The 21004-nt window shown below is 39.8% G+C and overlaps 1 protein-coding gene across 1 annotated transcript in view; it reads left to right on the top strand.

The window, feature by feature from the left end:
* The window catches only part of RARS1 (arginyl-tRNA synthetase 1), a 37760-nt gene extending 28502 nt beyond the window's left edge, over positions 1-9258 (top strand). The window contains exons 13-15 of the mRNA XM_003404647.4: positions 7413-7585; positions 7960-8207; positions 9041-9258. Of these exons, the coding sequence (XP_003404695.1) occupies positions 7413-7585; positions 7960-8207; positions 9041-9150 (531 nt within the window). The 3' untranslated portion in view covers positions 9151-9258. The remainder of the gene's footprint in view (positions 1-7412; positions 7586-7959; positions 8208-9040) is intronic.
* Positions 9259-21004: the final 11746 nt, after the last annotated feature.

Here is a 21004-nt window from a genome sequence, read left to right on the forward strand (position 1 = left end):
TTTTGAAAGTCTAGTAGCTAAAGCAAAAGGAAAAAATGGTGAAGTACAAGCTGAATAGAAGATTTCAAAGGACAGCATGAGAAGACAAAAGTGTTATGATGACATGTGCAAAGACCTGGAACCAGGGATATCATTGCTGATATCAGTTGGATCCTGGCTAAAAGCAGAGAATACCAGAAGGATGTTTACCTGTGTTTTATTGGCTCTGCAAAGGCATTCGACTGTGTGGATCATAACAAATTATGGATAACATTGTGGAGAATGGGAATTTCAGAACACTTAATTGTGCTCATGGATCAAGAGGCAGTCGTTCGAACAGAACAAGGGGGTACTACATGGTTTAAGGCGGGGAAAGGTGTATGTCAGGGTTATATCCTTTCACTGTACTTAGTCTGTATGCTGAGCAAATAATCTGAGAAGCTGGACTATATGAAGAAGAATGGAGCATCAGGATTGGAGGAAGGCTCATTAACAACCTGCGTTATGCAGATGGCACAACCTTGCTTGAAGAGGACTTAGAGCAGTGACTGATGAAGATCAAAGACCACAGCCTTCAGTATGGATTACACTTCAACATAAAGCAAAAATCCTCACAACTGGACCAGTAAGCAACATCGTGATAAACGGAGAAAAGATTGAGATTGTCAAGGATTTCATTTTACTTGGATCCACAATCAGCACTCATGGAAACAGCAGTTAAGAAATCAAAAGACACATTACATTGGGCAAATCAGCTGCAAGAGATTTCTTTAAAGGGTTAAAAATAAAAAATGTCACCTTGAGGACTAAGGTACACCTGACCAAGCCATGATGTTTTCAGTCTCCTCATATGCATGTGGAAGCTGGACAATGCATAAGGAAGACCAAAGAAGAATTGACACCTTTAAGTTGTGGTGTTGGTGAGGAATATTGAATATACCACAGACTGCCAAAAGAATGAACAAATCTGTCCTGGAAGAGGTACAACCAGAATGCTCCTTGAAAGCAAGAATGGCGAGACTGCATCTCACATATTTTGGACATGTCGTCAGAAGGAGTCAGCCCCTGGAGAAGGACATCATTCTTGGTGAAGTAGAGGGTCAGCAAAAAAGAGGAAGACCCTCAACGAGATGGATTGACACAGTGGCTGCAACAGTGGGCTCAAGCATGGCAACAATTGTGAGGATGGTACAGGACCGGGCAGTGTTTGGTTCTGTTGTGCACGGGATCGCTATGAGTAGGAACCAACTCGACAGCACCTAACAACAACAAATCAAAATGAAAACTGCACAAAATAAAAAAAATTTTTAATAAGTTTTTTAAGATGGGTGTAGCACAGAAGTCAGGGAATGAGTCAGAGGCTCTTATGTCTTTTACTTTCCCTCAAGTGAAGTCATATTTTTTGAATGAACACAATTACCATAAACAAAAGAATAAAACTGCAGGAGAAGCAAAATAGAATGAGATATAAACATGAAAGAGCCAAACACAAAAAAAGATCATTTGAGGAGACACTCTCGTTTGGTTCAAAGATAACTTGCAAGCAGGGAACTTGAAGGTAGGCAGTAATAACTACATCCTCTCTACTTGCTCCATTTCCATTGCTGGCAAAATGAAATGTAGCTTTTCTCCCTACTTCCGATAGGTGGTATCCAAGTCTACCCCGCTGGTATCTCCAAAGTAGTTTTGCCTTTTAGTCCTGGCAGCGCAAGCAGTTTGCAGTGGACTGCTAATTTAAAGGTTGGCAGTTCGAACCCACCTATCGGCACTATAGAAGAAGGGCCTGACAGTTTGGTGCCATTAAGATTACAGTCAAGAAAACCCTATGGAGCAGTTCTACTCTGTGACATAAGGGGTTACCATGAGTTGGAATCAACGTGATGGCAGTGGGTTTGGTTTTTGTTCAGGCACATCCAGCACAGTCAGATGAAAAGTGGAAAATTTGGTCATATGACCAATTTGTTTAGTTTGCCTAATGACAAAAATTGCTTTGGCTCTTTTATTTGACCAATCCAGCTAGTTTTTGTTTTTTTAAGTTAATTTGCAAGCAGTAAAATACACAGCTTGATAAATTTTTACACATATGTACACATGGTAACCACCACCTAGATCAAGTTACAGAATATTTTCATCACCCTACGAAGTTAACTCCACCTTAGATCAGTTTTTGTGTTTATTCTGGAACTTTATGTAAATTAAATCATAGTATGTGCTCTTTTCCATGTGTATCAATAGTTAATTTATTTTTATTGCTGAACAGTCTTCTGTTGTATGAATGTACCACTTTTGTTTATCCATTCTCCTGTTAGTGGACATTAGGGTTGGCTGTTATGACTGAAAAGCTAATTAGATCATTGTTTTTCAACCCCGTTTTTGGACACATGTATTTTTTCTCTCAGATATATATCTAGGAATTACATTACTGGTTCAGAGGGTTGGCTCATTCGTTGATGTTGTTAGCTGCCTTCCAGTCAACCTCAACTCCTGATAACTCCATGCCCAACAGAATGAAACACGGCGGGTCCTGCACTATCTACATGATTGGCTGTGGATCAAATCGCTGTGATCCATAGGGTTTTCATTGGCTGATTTCAGAAGTAGATCGCCAGGCCTTTCTTCCTAGTCCATCTTAGTGTGGAAGCTCTGTTGGAACCTATTCAGCATCATAGCAACATGTAAGCCTCCTCCGACAGACTGGGGGTAGCTGTACGTGAGGTACATTGACTAGGATTCGAACCCAGGTCTCCTGCATGGGAGGCGAGAATTCTACCACTTAACTTTATTAAAAATTGCCAAGTAGAAAGTTGTAACTTAAGTCATACATTCTCACCACTAATACATGAGAGTTCCAGTTGCTCCGTGTCTTTACCAGTACTTGGTTTTGTGAGCTTTTTTTTATCTTTCTGGTGAGTATATAGCGGTATCTGCTTGTAGTTTAAATGTACGTTCTCTGATGAGCAGTGATGTTGATTACCTTTTCATGTGCCATTTGGCTATTTTCTGAAGGGTCTGTTCAGGTATTTTGCCCATTTTGTATTATCGTTTTTGTTTTAAACAATATTCATTTATATTTATATATAAATGATGTATTTATGTATATATAATTTATATATAACCCATTCTATATATACTTATGTATTTACCCTTTCCTGTATACTTTATTCCTTTTCGTAATTCTTTGCTTCCATCTGGGGTTGTTTAAACTTTCACGCTGAAGTACTCCTTTCAGTGTTTCTGTAGTGCAGGTATGCTGGTAACAAATTCTGTCAGCATTTGTTTGTCTGAAGACATCTTATTTTGCCTTTATATTTTTTAACAGTATTTTATTAGATATAGAATTATAGGTAGGCAGCCGTTTTTCTTCAGCATTTCAAAGATGGCATTCCACTATCTTCCAGCTTCCATAGTTTCTTTTGAAAATCAGTGCTAAGTCTCGTTGCTTCTTTGTAGGTAATGTCTCTTTTTCTCAGACTACTTTTAATACTTTTCTTAGGCTTTATTTTCAGTACTTTGACTAAGAAGTACCTAAATGTGGTTTAGGGGTTTTTTGGTTGTTATTTGTTTTGAAGTTCCTACCTAGTTAGAAGTTGCTAAGCTTCCTTGAACCTATAAGTTGTGTTCTTTCATTAGTTTTGGAAAACTCTCAGCCATTATGTCTTCAGATACAATGTTCTTTTTAAAAAAAAAAATGGAACCCTAAAAAACCCTAAGTACATGTATTATTAGAACATGCCTTTGAATTATGGTGTTGGCGAAGAATTTTGAATATACCATAGGCTGCCAAAAGAATGAACAAGTCTATCTTAGGAGAAGTACAGCCAGAGTGCTCCTTGGAAGCAAGGATGGCAAGGCTGCATGTCACATACTTTGGACATATTATTAGGAGGGGCCAGTCCCTGGAGAAGGACATCATGTTTGGTAAAGTAGAGGGTCAGTGAAAGAAAGATCCTCAACAAGATGGCTTAACACAGTGGCTGCAACAGTGGGGTCAAGCATAGCAACGGTTGTGAGGATGGTGCAGGACTGGGCAGTGTTTCGTTCTGCTGTACGTAGGGTTGATGAGTCAGAACCGACTCAGCAGCACCTAACAACAACAACACGTCTCTTACACTCCGACTTTTTTTCTGTCTGGTTCATTTTGAATGTTTTCTACTTCAGATGTTATATTTTGCTATTATGTATTTCAAATATCTGTTGGAATTTTGCTACTTTTTATCCATTTTTGTTAATCTTTTCTGATTTCTTGAACATATTAATCATAGTTTAACTTTTCATTTTGAAATAATTTTAGACTCACAAAAAAGCTGCAGAAGAGTACAAAGAATTTCCGTATGTCCTTCACACAGCTTCCCCAAAGAGTAATGTCTTACACAGCCACAGCACGATTATCAAAATCAGAAGTTAACGTTGCTACAATACTATCAACTAGTCTGCAGACCTGATTCAGGGCTGACCATTTGTCTCACTAATGCCCTTTTTTGCTCCAGGATCACATGTTGCACTTAGTTGTCAGGGCTCCTTTATCTTTAATCTAGGCACTTCCTTGGTCTTTCTTTAACTTTCATGACTTTGGCACTTTAGAGGAAGACTGGTCATTTATTTTATAGAATGTCTTTCAGTTGGACTTGTCTGATGTTTCCTTGTGATTAAATTCAGGTTATATATATCTTAACAAGGATAGACATATGGCCCTTCCCAATTTGTTGTATCAGGAGACAAACATGTTAAAATAATTTTTTAAAACAATTTCATACTGTAAAGTTGCTATTGTCTTTTTTTCCCCAATGTTTCTATTGTTTTGTTCTCGCACCCCATTCCTCCCTTGGTTTGCAATTATTTGGTCTTGCTTTTTTAGCAAGCATCATTTTTTTTTTTTTAATCGGATGCTAGGCTTTGTGAGGCAAAAAATTATAGGAGTTTTGGATGTTGTTATCTTCATCCTGGGGCAAAGGGAAACCCTGGTGGCGTAGTGGTTAAGTGCTACAGTTGCTAACCAAAAGCTTGGCAGTTCGAATCCACCAGGCACTTCTTGGAAACGTATGGGTCAGTTCTACTCTGTCCTATAGGGTCACTAAAAGATGGAAGCAACTGGACGGCAATGATTTTTTTTGTTTTTTGCCTAGGGCAAAGATCTTCCTCCTGAATTGGCCATTTTAGTTTCAAAACCAAAGGCCCGGAGTATTTACTGGTGCTCTTCCACTGCCAGGCCCCCAAGTTCTAGCACCCCAGCTCACACAACTACGCACATCTCTGTTCAGCTTTTCAACCACCCAGCTTCTCTTTCCTGCTGAACTTTTTTTTTTTTTTTGTAATCACACCTTGTGCGTGTCAGCCATATGACAACGTGAAGGAAGTTTATTCACGGAGTTTTTCATTTCTTTTCTGGGATTCCCTCCTCTTGGGATTTTTGTCCTAGCTTCTTTGGCAATGCCATACTCTGACTTGTCTCCTTATCTCAGTAAGACCACTTGTTTCTGCTTGGATTCTCTTCCCCCTCACCCAGCCACACAGTGATTGGGAAAATGACCTTGGAATTTTTTTGCCCTCTCTCGGTGCTCAGTGTTTGCCTTTTTCATGGTTATAGCTCCTCTAACTTTCTTTGTGCGGATGTTCTTCATTGTCTCCAAACAGTTGTTTAATATATTTTATCTAGCTTTTATCTGTATTTTCCATGAATTTGTCTATTTTTTCCTCTCTTCTGTTTCCTTTTTGCTTCAACTCTTGGCTAGCTGTGAATTTAGAGATTTGAATTCCCTGTCAGGTGGTTCTAGGGCCTTTTCTTCTACTGGAAAGTCATCTGGTGTTTTATTTTGGACACCACCTGGAACCATCCTGTCCTGTTTTTGTTTTTTTTTTTTTTTTATGTTTTGACATTATCTGCTGTCTTTGGGACATTCGGTAGTTATTTTCTTCATTTCTTGATTGTAGATTTGTTTCGTCCTGCCTCTTTGTTTTATTTGGTTACGTCTGAGCAGGCGGTCTGTGCGTTCTTTGTTGTTTGCTTGTCTGTAGTCATACTTTTCACCTCCTTGTCCAGTGGGCAGGGTCAGTCATTCAGCTATGGTGCAGCAGGGCAGGTCCAGCGAGTGCTCTGTCTCCTGCTAGGAACTTTGTGAAACTGCTTTCCCATACTTCCTGTCCACTGATCTCCGACATGGGTGGGGCAAATCCAAGCCGCACGGATGCTGCACTTCCCAGCCGGCCGAGCCACCACAGCCAGCCAGCAAGCTCAGAGGTGGAGCTGCGAGGAGAGAATGGAAGGTGGGAAAGCACATAGTGCTGGTTGCCGGGCGCGCTCTTTCCTGCTGGGAGTTCTGCGAAGCTGTTTTTCCACCGTGGTGCCTGTCTGCCGTCCCCAGCAGGAGTCCAAGATGGCGGATCTTGGACTCCTGCGTTAGCTGTTGGGGTCCTCTGCACATCTCTGTCCTCACTGTCTGTCTTGGGTCAGTTTCTTATTCCATTTGGTGCTTGGCTGAGTTCTTTCTTTCTTCATTTGACGCTTCAGGTTCCAGGAATGACATTTTTCCCAGTTTTACTTAGTTTTCCGGGTCTTTGCGATGGAGGGACGGCGTGGTGTTTCTGTCTGTGGCGCCATGTTGACTGGAACTCTTTTATCCCACTTTTAAATAGTTGGGTTAAATAGTTACTTTAAGGGTTAGTCTGCTATAAACCAGAACAGAAACTTTTAATCACTTATATGTACCTAATAATGTTTCAGAGTCCATGACCAAATATTAACAAAACAGTGTATAAGTTCTTCCTTCTACTCTTCACATCCTGTCCTAATTGCATTAATTTAAAAAAAAAAAAAAAAGTTGCTGTCAAGTCAACCTTGACTCATGGTGATCCCGTGTGTGTCAGGTAGAACTGTGCTAAATAGGGTTTTCAGTGATGAATTTTTGGGTGTGGATTGCCAGGCCTTTCTTCTTAGGCACTTCTGAGTATCCCCAAGCCTCTAGCCTTTTGGTTAGCAACCAAACATATTAACCATTTGCACCATTCAGGGTCTTGTCAATTAATTACTTGACCCTAATTTTTTGTTTTTATTGTACTATATTATTTTGTTCCCTGTAAGCTACCTCAGAATCCCAGGATGAAATGAATATAAACTACTAATTGGTCCTTTTAGTTTCGCATCTACTGATTACATGAGGTGGGGCAGGGGGAGTAGTCAAGCTGATACTTGACATTTTACAAATCAAGTTTCTTATAGAAACATCCTTCATTGTGCAGAGCTGATAAGTTTTATACTTTCATTATTCTCTTCTTTGTACTTTGGCCTGTACTGTATTACTTCAATGTCAGTGTTCGTTAAAGTTTATGGATAAAACAGTGTCACTAGATGCCCCTTGCCTCAGTCTTCTGCCCTATGAGACACTGAAACCAAGGCAGGATCAGTAAGCTCTGAAGTCTTTATTTTGTTTTTCCCAAAGGTCTTAACCCCAGAGGAGCTGAAGGCTGCTCAGACATCTGTTGCTTATGGCTGTATCAAATACGCTGATCTTTCCCATAACCGACTGAATGACTACATCTTCTCCTTTGACAAAATGCTAGATGACAGAGGAAATACAGCTGCTTACTTGTTGTATGCCTTCACTAGAATCAGGTGATTGTGGATACTCAGGGGCTCCAAAGATTTTTTTACCCAATTTGTTTTGCTGTGTGAGAGCATCTTTGCTAATATGTTCTCTTTTAGAATTACAAGTTTTACCTTAGGGATTCTTTTAGAATCCCTAACCCATCCCTGTGTGCTTTGGCAGGTATTCTCCCAGGCATTCTTGGTTTAAGTACCAGGGAAGGGACCCTGTAAAAGGATTATATTCTCCCATGTTTAATATTATGAAATGCTTTAGACCACAGTATTAATTTTATCTAATACTGTGCTCTGTAATAAAATATTTCATCCATTTTATAAGAAATCCTTTTAATTGATGATAATTTCTGGTTTATATCAGTCATCTCTTGTTACTGGTTTTTCAGGTCTATTGCCCGTCTGGCCAGTATCGACGACGAGATGCTCCAGAAAGCTGCTCAAGAGACCAAGATCATCTTGGACCATGAGAAGGAATGGAAACTAGGCCGGTGCATTTTACGGTTCCCTGAGATTCTGCAAAAGATTTTAGATGACTTACTTCTCCATACGCTCTGTGATTATATCTATGAGCTGGCAACTACATTCACAGAATTTTATGATAGCTGTTATTGTGTGGAGAAAGATCGGCAGACTGGTGAGTGTCTCACCCACTGGCTGTATTGGCGATAGGGCACCATCGAGGCATTTAATGGGTGGGAGTGGTTTTCAAAGTTGTTTTATTTGTGGAAACACATGCTTTTTTTCCAAGCAGTTGCACCGTGAACCGTATCATATATAACAGACACAATTTGAACTAGCTCTGATATAAGCAGCAATAACATTCTGCTCACTTAGTCTGTCCCCCCACCCTCGGGCACATGGAATAGAACCTTCAGGCTCCAAAGAAAGCCATGGAAGACCACTGGGAATGGGACATTTCCAACAGAAAGGTCCCAGAATGTTAAAAATGACTCTTTGGGGCTTCTTTATAATGAAAACCAACCTTGGAAAAAATCTTTTCTTACCTTAGGCTTTCTGCTCTGTGTCATGTTACATCTGGGTAATGAAGTAGACTAAATGAATGTGCTGCAGGGCAAATTGGCATCTGAGGGTCATGCCTGAGAACTGAAACTTTATTAGGAAAAAAAATCTCACCACGATTATGGTGTTACAGTTTGTAGTTACCATTTCAGACTGTGAAGCCTAGGAAAGAACTCTGAATTTTATAAAGAAATGTAAAATGTATAGTTCTAATCTTGCAGATTATCATTGTCTTGATTATCAGCTAAAAACCGATTCCTTGAATAGAAATACCTTTATTTCTTAGATTTTCTTTTTAGTGTAAGGTGAAGGTATTCCTAGTTAAAGCCCAAAAACATTTATGGGCTGGGCTATTATTCTCAGTAAAATCCAGAAATAACAGATTCTTTAATAGTGATTTTCAAGTGGAAAAATAAACCTAATACCTTCTTTTTTCTCTCTTCTCAGGGAAAGTGCTGAAGGTGAACATGTGGCGTATGCTGCTGTGTGAAGCAGTAGCTGCTGTCATGGCCAAGGGCTTTGATATCCTGGGAATAAAACCTGTCGAAAGGATGTGATCCTTCTTAGGTTTGAACACTGTGTGTTTTTACCAAAGTGGCCATTAGCACTGTTTGCTTTTTTACAATCACGTGGATACAAAACAAGTAAAGAAAATTTGTCAACTATCTTATAAAATGTGGTTCTTTGTAACAACCAGTGCTCTGAAAAGGAAAAAAACACTTCCATAAATACGCTTATTTCTACTGAGTATTAAACCGAAAGGGCTTAGAGGAGGCCATGAAGTAACATAGGATTTGTGTACCACAGTGAGAGTGAGAGTTTACTGGCTTGGCAGGGGTATGTTTTCTGTTCATTTTAATTAGATAAAGAATCCCATTTATTGAGCCCTATCTTAGACTCCAGAAACTACACGCCTTTATTGTTCCATTAAGGACCCTAGTGGTCCAGTGGTTAAGTGCTGGGCTGTTAATCGAAAGGTAGGCAGTTTGAACCTACCCAGCAACTGTGTGGAAGAAAGACCTAGCAATCTGTTTCTGTAAAGCTTACGGCCTAGAAAACGCTGTCAAGCAATTCTCCTCTGTCCTGTATGGTCGCTATGAGTTGGAATCGACCCGATGGCGCACAACAACAACGTTCCATTTATTCCTCATTCCATTGCTTTATGGTAGATACTATCCCTGTCCTACAGTGAGGAGACTGAGGCACCACAGAGCTAAGTAACTTGGCCTGTACTGCTCAGAACAATATCAAGATGTATAGCCAGGTGTGTCTGGTTCCCAAATTCAAGCTTTTTCCATTTTAGCAGAAGATGACATTGGCAAAATAACAGACCAGGGCTCAAGGGAAGGAGACAAAGAAGTATGAGGCAGGACAGTTTCCTGAAGAGTAACTCTTTAACATCTCAGTGCTAGAACTTGTTCACGTGTCCAATCCTAGTTGCAAAGAAAGGTGAAACATGAATAAGCAAAGAATAGGATTGCCATCATTTGCTTGGACAATGAAGAATCATCCCCTGGGCTTGGCACATTGTCTCACTCCATGAAACTTGAGCTTTTTTAGCAAAACAAGCCGGAGGTTGCTGGCGGGGCGGGGGAGTGCTGATAACAATTATTGAGTCAGTAGTTAATGCAGTTTGCCAACTCTATCTCAGAATTTTGTAAATGTGAGATGAGATTCATGTAAAGAAGCTATCATAATTCCTGGAGAAATAAGTGCTTAGTAAACAAACTATTGTATCATGCTGTTTCCAGAGGCTTCCAAGCTCAAAGGAATGTTAGAGATGATCTTAATGAGTTATAATAATAGCTGCCATTTACAAACACCCGTATGTAAAAATATGACATATTCGTAGTAGATCACTGCTCCCTCTAACAGACCTGAAGAGGTTAAGCAGTTTCCTCTTAGTCTTCAAACTATAAAGAAGACAGGTTGTCTATGCTATTGAGTCCATGGGTCAGGAAGATCCTGGAGATTGAGTTAAAAACAGGATTCAATGAAGTATAGGAGAAAATAGAGAACTCCAGCAACTCAACAGGAAAAAGAAAAATGACCCAGTTCAAAAACAGCCAAAGGACATGAACAGACACTTCACCAAAGAAGATATGTAGGCAGCCAACATTTATATAAGATGCTCAGAATTGTTAACCATTAAATGCAAATCAAAACTGAGGTGCTATCTCATACTGGTAGTAATGGCCTGATAGGAAAAAAAAAAGTCATACTGGAGAGGCTGTGGGGAAATTGGAATTCTCATACATTGCTGGTAGGAATGTAAAATGGGACAACCACTACGGAAAACTATATGGCATTTCCTCAAAAAGCAAGGAATACCATATGATCCAGCAATCCCACTCCTAGGTATATATCCGAGAGAAGTAAGAGCTGTGACACGAATAGACATGCACAGCCATGTTCATTGCAAGATTATTTATAATAGCAAAAACATGGCAACAGCCTAAGTGTCCTCCAATGGATGAATGGATAAACAAACTAGTACAACTGAATATGACACAACGTTAAAGAATAATGACGAATCCACAAAACATCTCACAACATGGGTGAACCTTAAGGATATTATGCTGAGTGAAATAAGTCAACCACAAAATGACAAACATTGTATGAGGCCATGATTAGAAAAAGTCAAGGTTTTCACACAAACATTCTTTGATGATTGAGGCGGGGACCACTAGACAGTAGACGCATACTATAGTAAAGGGAGAGAGAATACACGATATGGGGGAAATCAGCACAACGTGGCAAGGTAAGGAAAGACTGAAAGGTACACAAGAGTAAAAGGCAACGAAAGTAAATACTGATAACGATCCTGCAGTAACAGTAGTAACAATGTATGAGTGGATACATAGATACATAAGCTGATCGGGGGTGGGAGGGCATGAGAAAGTACACCCACATACATATATATGTGGATATGCTGTGAATATACCCATGTATGCAATAGTGCACACAGGGGTAACAGCCATGAAAACTTAGCCATAACCATACACCTCCTGAGACTGAGATATTGTGGGCCCGAGCCTACTTCTGCTTTTTAGGAAAATGTTAGGTGCCACCAAGTCAGTTCCAACAGAACAAAGCACTGCCTGGTCCTGCACTATCCTCACAATCACTGCTAAGCTTGAGCCCATCGTTGCAGCCACTGTCAGTCCATCTTGTTGAGGGTCTTCCTCTCTTTCACTTACCCTCTTATCTTACCAAGCATGATGCCCTCCAGGGACTGGTCCTTCCTGATAATATGTCCGAAGTACATGAGACAAAGTCTCACTATTCTTGGTTCTTAGGTACCTTCTGGCTGTACGTCTTCGAAGACAGATTTGTTCATTCTGGCAGTCCATAGTATATTCAATATTCTTCAGCAACACCACAATTCAAAGGCATCAATTCTTCAGTTCAGGAAACTACAGTACTGTAAAGTCATCAGATCTAAAATACCATGGATCGTGAGACAATTTTTTCTATTCCCACCACTGAGAAGAAAACTTGGCCAATTAAACTGACACAACTTCCACCTAAGTTAGAATTTTTATTTTATACTTAATAAAACAAGCCTTTTACAGTTGGGTTTTTAGCATACGCAAAATGATATAGTCACTCTGGAAAACACTATGGTGGTTCCTCAAAAAGTTAAGTATAGCACTACCATAAGATCCAGCAATTCCACTCTTAGGTATATACCCAACAGTCTTGAATGCAGCGATGCAAACTGACATGTGTACACCAGGGTTCACTGCAGCACTGTTCACAATCATCACAAGGTGAAAACAACCCAAATGTCCATCAACACATGAACAGATAAACAAAGTGGTCCATACATACAATGGGATATCACCCAGCCGTAAAGAGAAAGCAAGTCCTGATAACATGCCACAACATGGATGAACCTTGAAAACATGAGGCTGAGTGAAATTAGTCAATCAAAAAAGGACATATCACTAATATGAAATACCTAGACTAGGCAAAGGTATTTGTTTAGAAGTGGTTACCAGGGGCAGGAGGGATGAGGAAAGGGCGAGGCACTGTTTAGATAGCATAGAGCGTGTGTTTATTGAGATGGAAAATTTAACCGTGAATAATGATGATGGTTGTACAACATGATAGCTGTAATAACATGATTTTATTGAATTGTACCTGTGAAAAATGTTGAATTGCCAGCTGTTGTGTTCTTTATAGTTTTATAACAATCATTGGTTTTAAAAGAAAAGGAAATTTCCATTAAAGGAAATTGGTTAAAGTAGTCCTAAACCATCAGTGTCCCACTCCTCTGTGACAGCTGGGATGCAGACCTCGGTTGACGCAGTCCTCAGTGTCTGTCTTTTTTACATAATATCATCCTCTGCTATCCAAACACTGATGATGCAGCATTTGGAATGTTCCAGTCTTGTCCTTAGGATTATTTCTACATCACTGATGCCTTTGGGTTTTGATGTGACGGTGACAAACATGTTACAACCATTACCAGGCTAATGGCAATTGTAAGGTACATCCCAACTTCAGAGATGTTGAAATGTGCCTCCTAGGATCAATGAAACAATAGTAAATAAGGGAAATAAACTTTGCGAGGAAAACCTTGACCTGGTCTGATGTAGCGTCCCTTCATGGACTATAGTTAACCTCCTCCATTCGTGGCCTCACTGTCAGCCCCTTATGCTTTCTAGATGATTGCTGGTAAGTAAAAGAAATAGAAGACTGTCAGAAAAAGAAGCTGACCTGAAATGATCTCAGCACTTAAAATGCCCCACATGGTAACCCAGTGTTGCCTGCTCTGTACCACTGACCACTTGAACTCAGTTACCTCTGAAGGATCTACCAGGTGTTCTCAAGAAAAGGCTTTAAAATTTTCTTTTAAACAAGATCAATATACAAGCATAAAGGAGCCCTGATGGTACAGTGGTTAGCACTCGGCTGCTAATTGAAAGATTCTAACCCACCAGCCACTCACTGGGAGAAAGATGTGGAGGTCTGCATCTGTGAAGATTTACAACCTTGGAAACTCTCTGGAGCAGTTCTACTCTGTCCTATATGGTCACTAGGACTCAGAATCAGCTGGATGACAGTGGGTTCTGGTTTTTGCATACAAACACAAATTCTCTACATTCGACTATCATTTAATTTCCTGGTCTCAATATGAAATTATTTTAGGCAAAACTCAAGTTTATGAAACAACAAATTTTTAAACTCTAGAGTACAAAATAATTTTAAATGTATTGAAAAGTACAATAGCACAAACAGCCCCTTTGCACCCTTCACTCAGACTCACTGATCCTTAACATTTTGTCACATTTGCAAAAAGAAGGGGAAAAATTGGAAAATATCCATGGCTGCTCTTCTCTGAAAGCCAAGGTTCTTTCCTTTGCAAAGATACCCAGACCACAAGAATTTGAAGACGTCTTACACCAAGTAATTTACTTAATCACCTCTGAGCCCAAAGACTCCTCCCTCTCCCTCTCACCCCACCCCTCCAGCTGGAGAGAAGACAAGATTTTTTTCGAAGCCAAAAAAAAAAAAAAAACCCAAACCCATTGCTGTTGAGTCGATTCCGACTCAGAACTATGAGTTTTTTGAAGCAAGGACTTAAAAACCCAACTGTGTGATCGCCAGCAGTCCTGTGAAGTGTTAAAATGTTAAGATACAGGTTAGGGGTTAGACTTCTCAGTGAGGGGCATGGGGCTGTGGAAGAATGACTGGCAAAGCAAGCTTTTCTGGATTACAGAAGGTTTGAGCCTGAGAAGGAGGTTAACAAATGGTTAACATGCTCAGCTGCTAACTGAAGGTTTGGCAGTCTGAGTCCAACTACAGATGCCTCACAAGAAAGGCCTGGCAATCTACCTCTGAAAAATCAGCCACTGAAAACTATGGAGTAATTGTTAAATGGGAACCTGTTTTTCTGTGTATACTGTCACCAAAAATACAATTTAAAAAAATTTTTTTTTAGACTACAGAGCAGAGCTCTACTCTGACACACATGGAATCGCCATGAACCAGAGTCAACTGGACAACTGGTTTACCATGTCTCAGGAAAAGACAACGTTCCGTGTAGTCAGTGAGATAGGCATAATATGCTGACCATGTTATCTAGTTTTAATCAAGATTTCTAGACTAACGGCTTTGTTTTTTGAGAAAAACATGTTTTTCCTTCATGGTCAAAACCAGGGTGTGAAACCATACGCCCTGAGGTGTCTTACCCAAGTGACCCTCTGCATCCTTCAAAATACACGTACTCAGGAAGAGTGCTGACTGGGTGCTGCTGCCAACAAGATAGTTTTGCAAGACAGACAAAATACTTGTAACTCTCTGGTGACTATGACGTAAGTAAGCACCCTGTGAAACTATCTGTAATCACTAACTATACTATGAATACTCACTAACCAGAGTGTGGTCACTACAATATTCGTTGATTTTCCTGAATTTTTTTTTATGGTTTGGTTCCTCTTTTTATTCCATAAAAGTACTTGTATAACAAAACAGCTCTAGGACTACCCGGTTGCATTTTCAATGGGCTACGTGGTTCCCCAATTGCAATTGTTTTAAACCCATAATAAACCTGTCTGACTTAACTTGAAACAGCATTCTAGTTTTTCTTGACAATGGGTTGAGGCTGAGAAACAGACACAACACAGCTCCCTCTGTGACGTTTGGACCTCAGCCTCTAATGTCCCTCCCTTCAAATCCTGACATCTGGTGACTCTGACATGAACATGCCCAGAGCCCCAGGAAGTCATCTTGTCCATGACCGCCTCTGAAACCAGGTTTAGTAAATGACTGAGTGCCAGATTCTAGCTGTCTTTTGGTTATGAAGTTCTTTTTTGAATTCTACTACTGTTGGAAAACTTACACATTTCTGTTCTGAAATGTATTATTTCAATCCATTGACATTTGCTGAGAATTGCTTTACCACCCAGCAACTGTTCAGTTTTTGTAAACGCTCCATGTACACTTGAAAAGAATGTGATTTCTGCAGTTTGTTGGATGCCCTATTCAATACAGTAAATCCATTAGTTCATTTGTTATTCTTGTTATTTAAATCTTTTCTATCCAGATGTCAGCAAAAATGGCAGAGTAAGAAACTCCAAAAGTCTGTCACTCCATAAAGGAATTTTAAGAAGCTGACAAAAGCTGTCGGGATAAACTTTTTCAATGCTCTGGAAGTAAACCAAAACCTTGCAGCAACCAAGGGAAAACATTGAAGAAAACCAGATGAATCTCAGTAAGAACAGAGAGCTCTGTGGCATTTTAACTTATCCTGGTCCCATCTCCTGCTCCCCAGCTCAGTGGTGGCCTTGAAAATAATAGCCTGCATTCTTGGTACAGGTACCAGTACTTGAGGGTGCAGCACAGGCCTCATTCACAAAGAATTGCAAGTCTTTTGGCCTGTTTGGTGGTTCTCTGGAGTATCAGTTCAAAGGGCTTGCTTTTGTCTCGCCTATCTCAGAACTCTCCAGTCCTGAAGAGTCACCTAGGACCCATTTATCAACATACACATATACAGGCAAATGTATTAGTTGCTGCTACCTGGAGTAATAGATAACAGTTGTGGCAAACAATAGACTAACCACAAAGTTTAGGAGGAAAAGATAAGGAATGAGATGCTTTGGGGAATAAAGGCTTTGAGAAGCCCCTGCATATTCCTGAGAATCTAGAAGGCCGTGTGCATGGCCAGGACCGTCTACATATTCAAGACCTGAGAAGGCCTCCAGTCACTAAGTTTGTGGTCACTGGTTACAACAGCCCTAGTGAACTGTATGCTAAGGAATGAGGGCATGGCTATTATAAAGGAATACGTGCTCCATGGGCAGAAACTGCAGGCTACCTACCCAGCAGCATTGCCATTTTAGAAATGATGCCTGTGTGTGTGTGCGTGTATGTGTGTGCGCGTGTGAGTTTTAGAGCTACATGGGCCCACTGGAGATTGTGCAGTCCAGAGGAACATTTCTGAATGACAGAAAATCAAGTCACCAGCAAGATACAACAATTTAAATTTTTAAATATCTAATAAAAAAAAAAGAAATATATCTTCAAAATGTACAAAGCAAAGTTGGGCAGAACTGAGAGGAGAAATAGACTAATCCAAAAGCACAGTGGAAGATTTTCACAAACTGCTGTCAGCAACTGATAAAACAATCAGACAAAAAACAGTCACTAAGGATTAGAAAAGGTTTTCTTTAACTGAGGTAAAATTCACATAACATAAAATTCACCAGTTTAACCATTTTAAAGCTTACAATTCAGTGGTGTCTAGTGTATTCTCAATGTTACGCAACCATCATCACTATCTGATTCCAGAACACTCTCATCACCCCATAAGGAAACTGTATCCATTAAGCAGTCCTCATGCCCTGCTCCCCTAGCCCCTAAACCAATTCCGACTCATAGCGACCCTATAGGACAGAATGGAACTGCCCCACAAGGTTTCCAAGGAGTGGCTGGTGGATTCAAACTGTCCACCTTTTCGTTAGCAGCTGAGCTCTTAACCACTGCACCACCAGGGCTCCGCCTAGCCCCTGGCAACCATTAATCTGCTCTTGGTCTCTATGGCTTTGCTTATTCAGGATATTTCATAGAATTGAATCATACAATATGTGGCCTTTTGTGTCTGACTTCTTTGACTTAGCATAATGTTTTCAAGGTTCATCCATTTTGCAGCATTATCTGTGCTTCATTCCTTTTATGGCTCCTTACTCTTTACTCCTTATTCCATTGTATGTACACACTACACTTCATTTAGCTATTCATGAATATTTGGCTTGCTTCCACTTTTTGGCTATTATGATTAATGCTGCTGTGAACCCTTGTGTATAAGTTTCTGAGTGAACACCTGTTTTCAACTCTCTTGGCATTTACCTAGGAGCAGAATTGCTAGGTCATACGGTAACTGTTTAACTTTTTTAGGAACTGCCAAAATGTTTTCACAACAACTGCACCATTTTACATTCCCACCAGCAATGTGTGAAGGTTCCAATTTTTCCACATCTTAGCAATTTAGGAGATAATATTGGACCCCATTGTTCCCTGTCCTTCAGTATAAAGAATGTGACCCAGCTGGAGCCGGACTCACAAGGACACATCACCTGGGCCATGAGGTATAAAGACAATAGCTAGGACAATCTTGGGAAATATCTTTTAGGAAATCTTTCACATAAACTAATAAAACAGAGCACAAAAGACCCACATACTTCCCACTCTTATTTTGTTCTATTAGCATTCAGTGAGTAGTAAGATTTGTTGGACCAATGAAGACCCTCCTGACTGTCCTTACTGAAACCTTTTATATCTGATAAGGGTCTAGTAACCCTTTTCAGATATAAAAACTGAAACCTATTGCCATCATCAAGTCAATTCAGACTTAGAGTGATCACGTAGAATAGAGTAGAACTACCCCCATAGGATTTCCAAGGCTATAATCTCTGCAGAAGCAGACTGTCACATCTTTCTCCCAAGGAGCTGCTGGCGGGTTTGAACCATTGACCTTTCAGTTAGCAGCTGAGCACTTAACCACTGTGCCACTAGGACTCTTTTATCAGATATATGATTTGCAAATATTTTTTTCCGTTCTGTGGGTTGTCTTTTCACTTTCTGATAGTATACTTTGCTATACAAAAGTTTTTAATTTTGAAGCAGTCCAGTTTACTTATTTTTTCCTTTGTTGCTTATGCTTTGTCATATTTAAGAAACCACTGTGAGTATTTACACCTATATTTTCTTCAAAAGAGTTTTATAGTTTTAGCTCTTATATTTAAGTCTTTGATCCATTTCGAGATAATCTTTTGTACACTGTGTGAATTAGGGGTCCAACTTCATTATTTTGTAAGTGGAGATCCAGTTGTCCCTGCACCATTTGTTGAACAGACTATTCTTTCCCCATTGAATAAATGGTCTTGGTACCTTTGTTGAAAATCAATTGACTGTAGATGTATAGGTTTATTTCCGGACTCTCAATTCTGTTCCTTTGATCTATACCTTACCTATATCCTTATGCCAGTATGTTTTGATTACTGTAATTTTGTAGTGTGGCTGTGTAAACTAAAAACAAGATGGAGTCACTTATGCCAAGCCCGGAAGGGCACGACAGCTATTTGGTTTCACAGGGCAAACCTTTAAGATATTAAGTAACCTAAACCTTAAGAGATAATAACTAGCTTGTCTCTTTAAGTTTACACGTAACTAACCGCCCCACACTCCAGACAAGCTGGTGTCTAGCTATTTGGAAACCTGGTCGGCAGACACCGGCCCCTCAGACTTGCATTGTCTGTCTTCTTAGCCAAACACAGTTCTGAGGAAGACAGTATTTCAAGAGACATTTTGATGAATGTCCAAAAGATTCATCGAAACCGCTTGGACTTCCCTGGCTTTCTTTATTCCTTGGACTACAAAAACCCCACACTGCCTCATCTCAGGTGCAACACCCCGTCTCATGGTGTGTGTTGTCCAGTTCGAGAATTTTATGATCCACTAATAAATTCCCAGCATTGCTTTCACTTTGTTCCGACACTTAGAAATTATTCAACAGTTGTTGTTGTTAGGAGCTGTCTAGTCGGTTCCAACTCATAGTGATCCCATGTACCACAGAACAAAACACTGCCTGGTCCTGTGTCATCCCTACAATTATTGTTACGCTTGAGCCCATTGTTGCAGCCACTGTGTCAGTCCATCTCCTTAAGGGTCTTCCTCTTTTCCACTGACCCTGCACTTTACCAAGCATGATGTCCTTCTCCAGGGACTGATTCCTCCTGACAACATGTCCGAGGTATATAAGGCGCAGTCTCACCATCCTTGCTTCTAAGGAGCATTCTTGTTGTATTTCTTCCAAGACAGATTTGTTTGTTCTATATTCAATATTCTTTGCCAACACCACAATTCAAAGACTTCAATTTTTCTTTGGTCTTCCTTATTAGCTGTCCAGCTTTCACTTGCGTATGATGGGGTTGAAAACCGCATGGCTTGGGTCAGGTGCACCTTAGTCTTCAAGATGACATCTTTGCTTTTCAATACTTTGAAGAGGTCCTTTGCAGCAAATCTTCCCAAAGCAATGCATCTTTCGATTTCTTGACTGCTACTTCTATGGGTGTTGATTGTGGATCCAGGTAAAATGAAATCCTTGACAATTTCAATCTTTTCTCTGTTTATTACAACTGGCTTGTTGGTCCAGTTGTGAGGATTTTTGTTTTCTTTATGTTGAGGTGCAATCCATAGTGAAGGCTGTGGTCTTTGATCTTCATGAGTAAATGCTTCAAGTTCTCTTCACTTTCACTGAGCAAGGTTGTGCCATTTGCATAATGTAGGTTGTTAATGAGTCTTCTTCTAATCCTGATGCCCCATTCTTCTTCATATAGTTCAGCTTCTTGGATTATTTCTCAGCATACAGATTGAATAGGTATCGTGAAAGGATACAACCCTGATGCACATCTTTCCTGACTTTAAACCATGCAGTATCCCCTTGTTCTGTGCGAATGACTGCCTCTTGATCTATGTATAGGTTCCTCATGAGCACAATTAAGTGTTCTGGAATTCCCATTCTTTGCAATGTTATCCATAATTTGTTATGATCCACACAGTCAAATGCCTTTGCATAGTCAATAAAACACAGGTAGACATCCTTCTGGCATTCTCTGCTTTCAGCCAGGATCCATCTGACATCAGCAATGATATCCAGGGTTCCACATCCTTTTCTGAATGCAGCCTTCAGAAGAGGACATGGAACCAGAGATATGCAACAGCAGTAGGTTTTAAAATGAGGAAATGAGAGTCTTCCAATTTTGTTCTTTTTCAAGGTTGTTTTGGCTATTCGGGGACCCTTGAGATTCCATATAATTTTAGGGTAAGTTTGTAAACTTCTACAAAGAAGTCAGCTGGAATCCTGATAGGCTCAATCTGTGGATCAATTTGGGAAATACTGCCATTTTAGCAATACTAAGTCTTCCAATCCATGAACACTGGATGTCTTTTTATTTGTTTAGGTCTTCTTTGATTTCTTTCAGCAATGTTCTGTAGTTTTCAGTGTACAAGTCTTTCACTTCCTCAGCTAAATGTATTCCTAAGTATTTTATTTGTTTGCTTTTTTATGCTATTGTAAATGGAACTATTTTCCTAATTTCATTTTTTGATTGTTCATTGCTGGTGTATAGAAATACAACTAATTTTTGTACAATAATCTCATATCCAACAACTTTGCTGAATGCATTTTTTAGCTCTAATACTTTTTTGTGTGTGCGAGTTCTTTAGGGTTTTCTATATTCAAGATAATATCACTTGTGAATACAGAAAATTTTACTTTTTCCTTCCAATCTGGATGCCGTTTTCTTTTTCTTGTCTGATTAACCTGGTAGAACTTTCAGTACAATGTTGAATAGAAGTGGTGAGAGCAGACAGCTTTGCCTTGCTTCTGATCTTAGGGGTTTT

This window comes from Loxodonta africana, chromosome 2 (assembly GCF_030014295.1).
Source record: "Loxodonta africana isolate mLoxAfr1 chromosome 2, mLoxAfr1.hap2, whole genome shotgun sequence".
Lineage (NCBI taxonomy): Eukaryota > Metazoa > Chordata > Mammalia > Proboscidea > Elephantidae > Loxodonta > Loxodonta africana.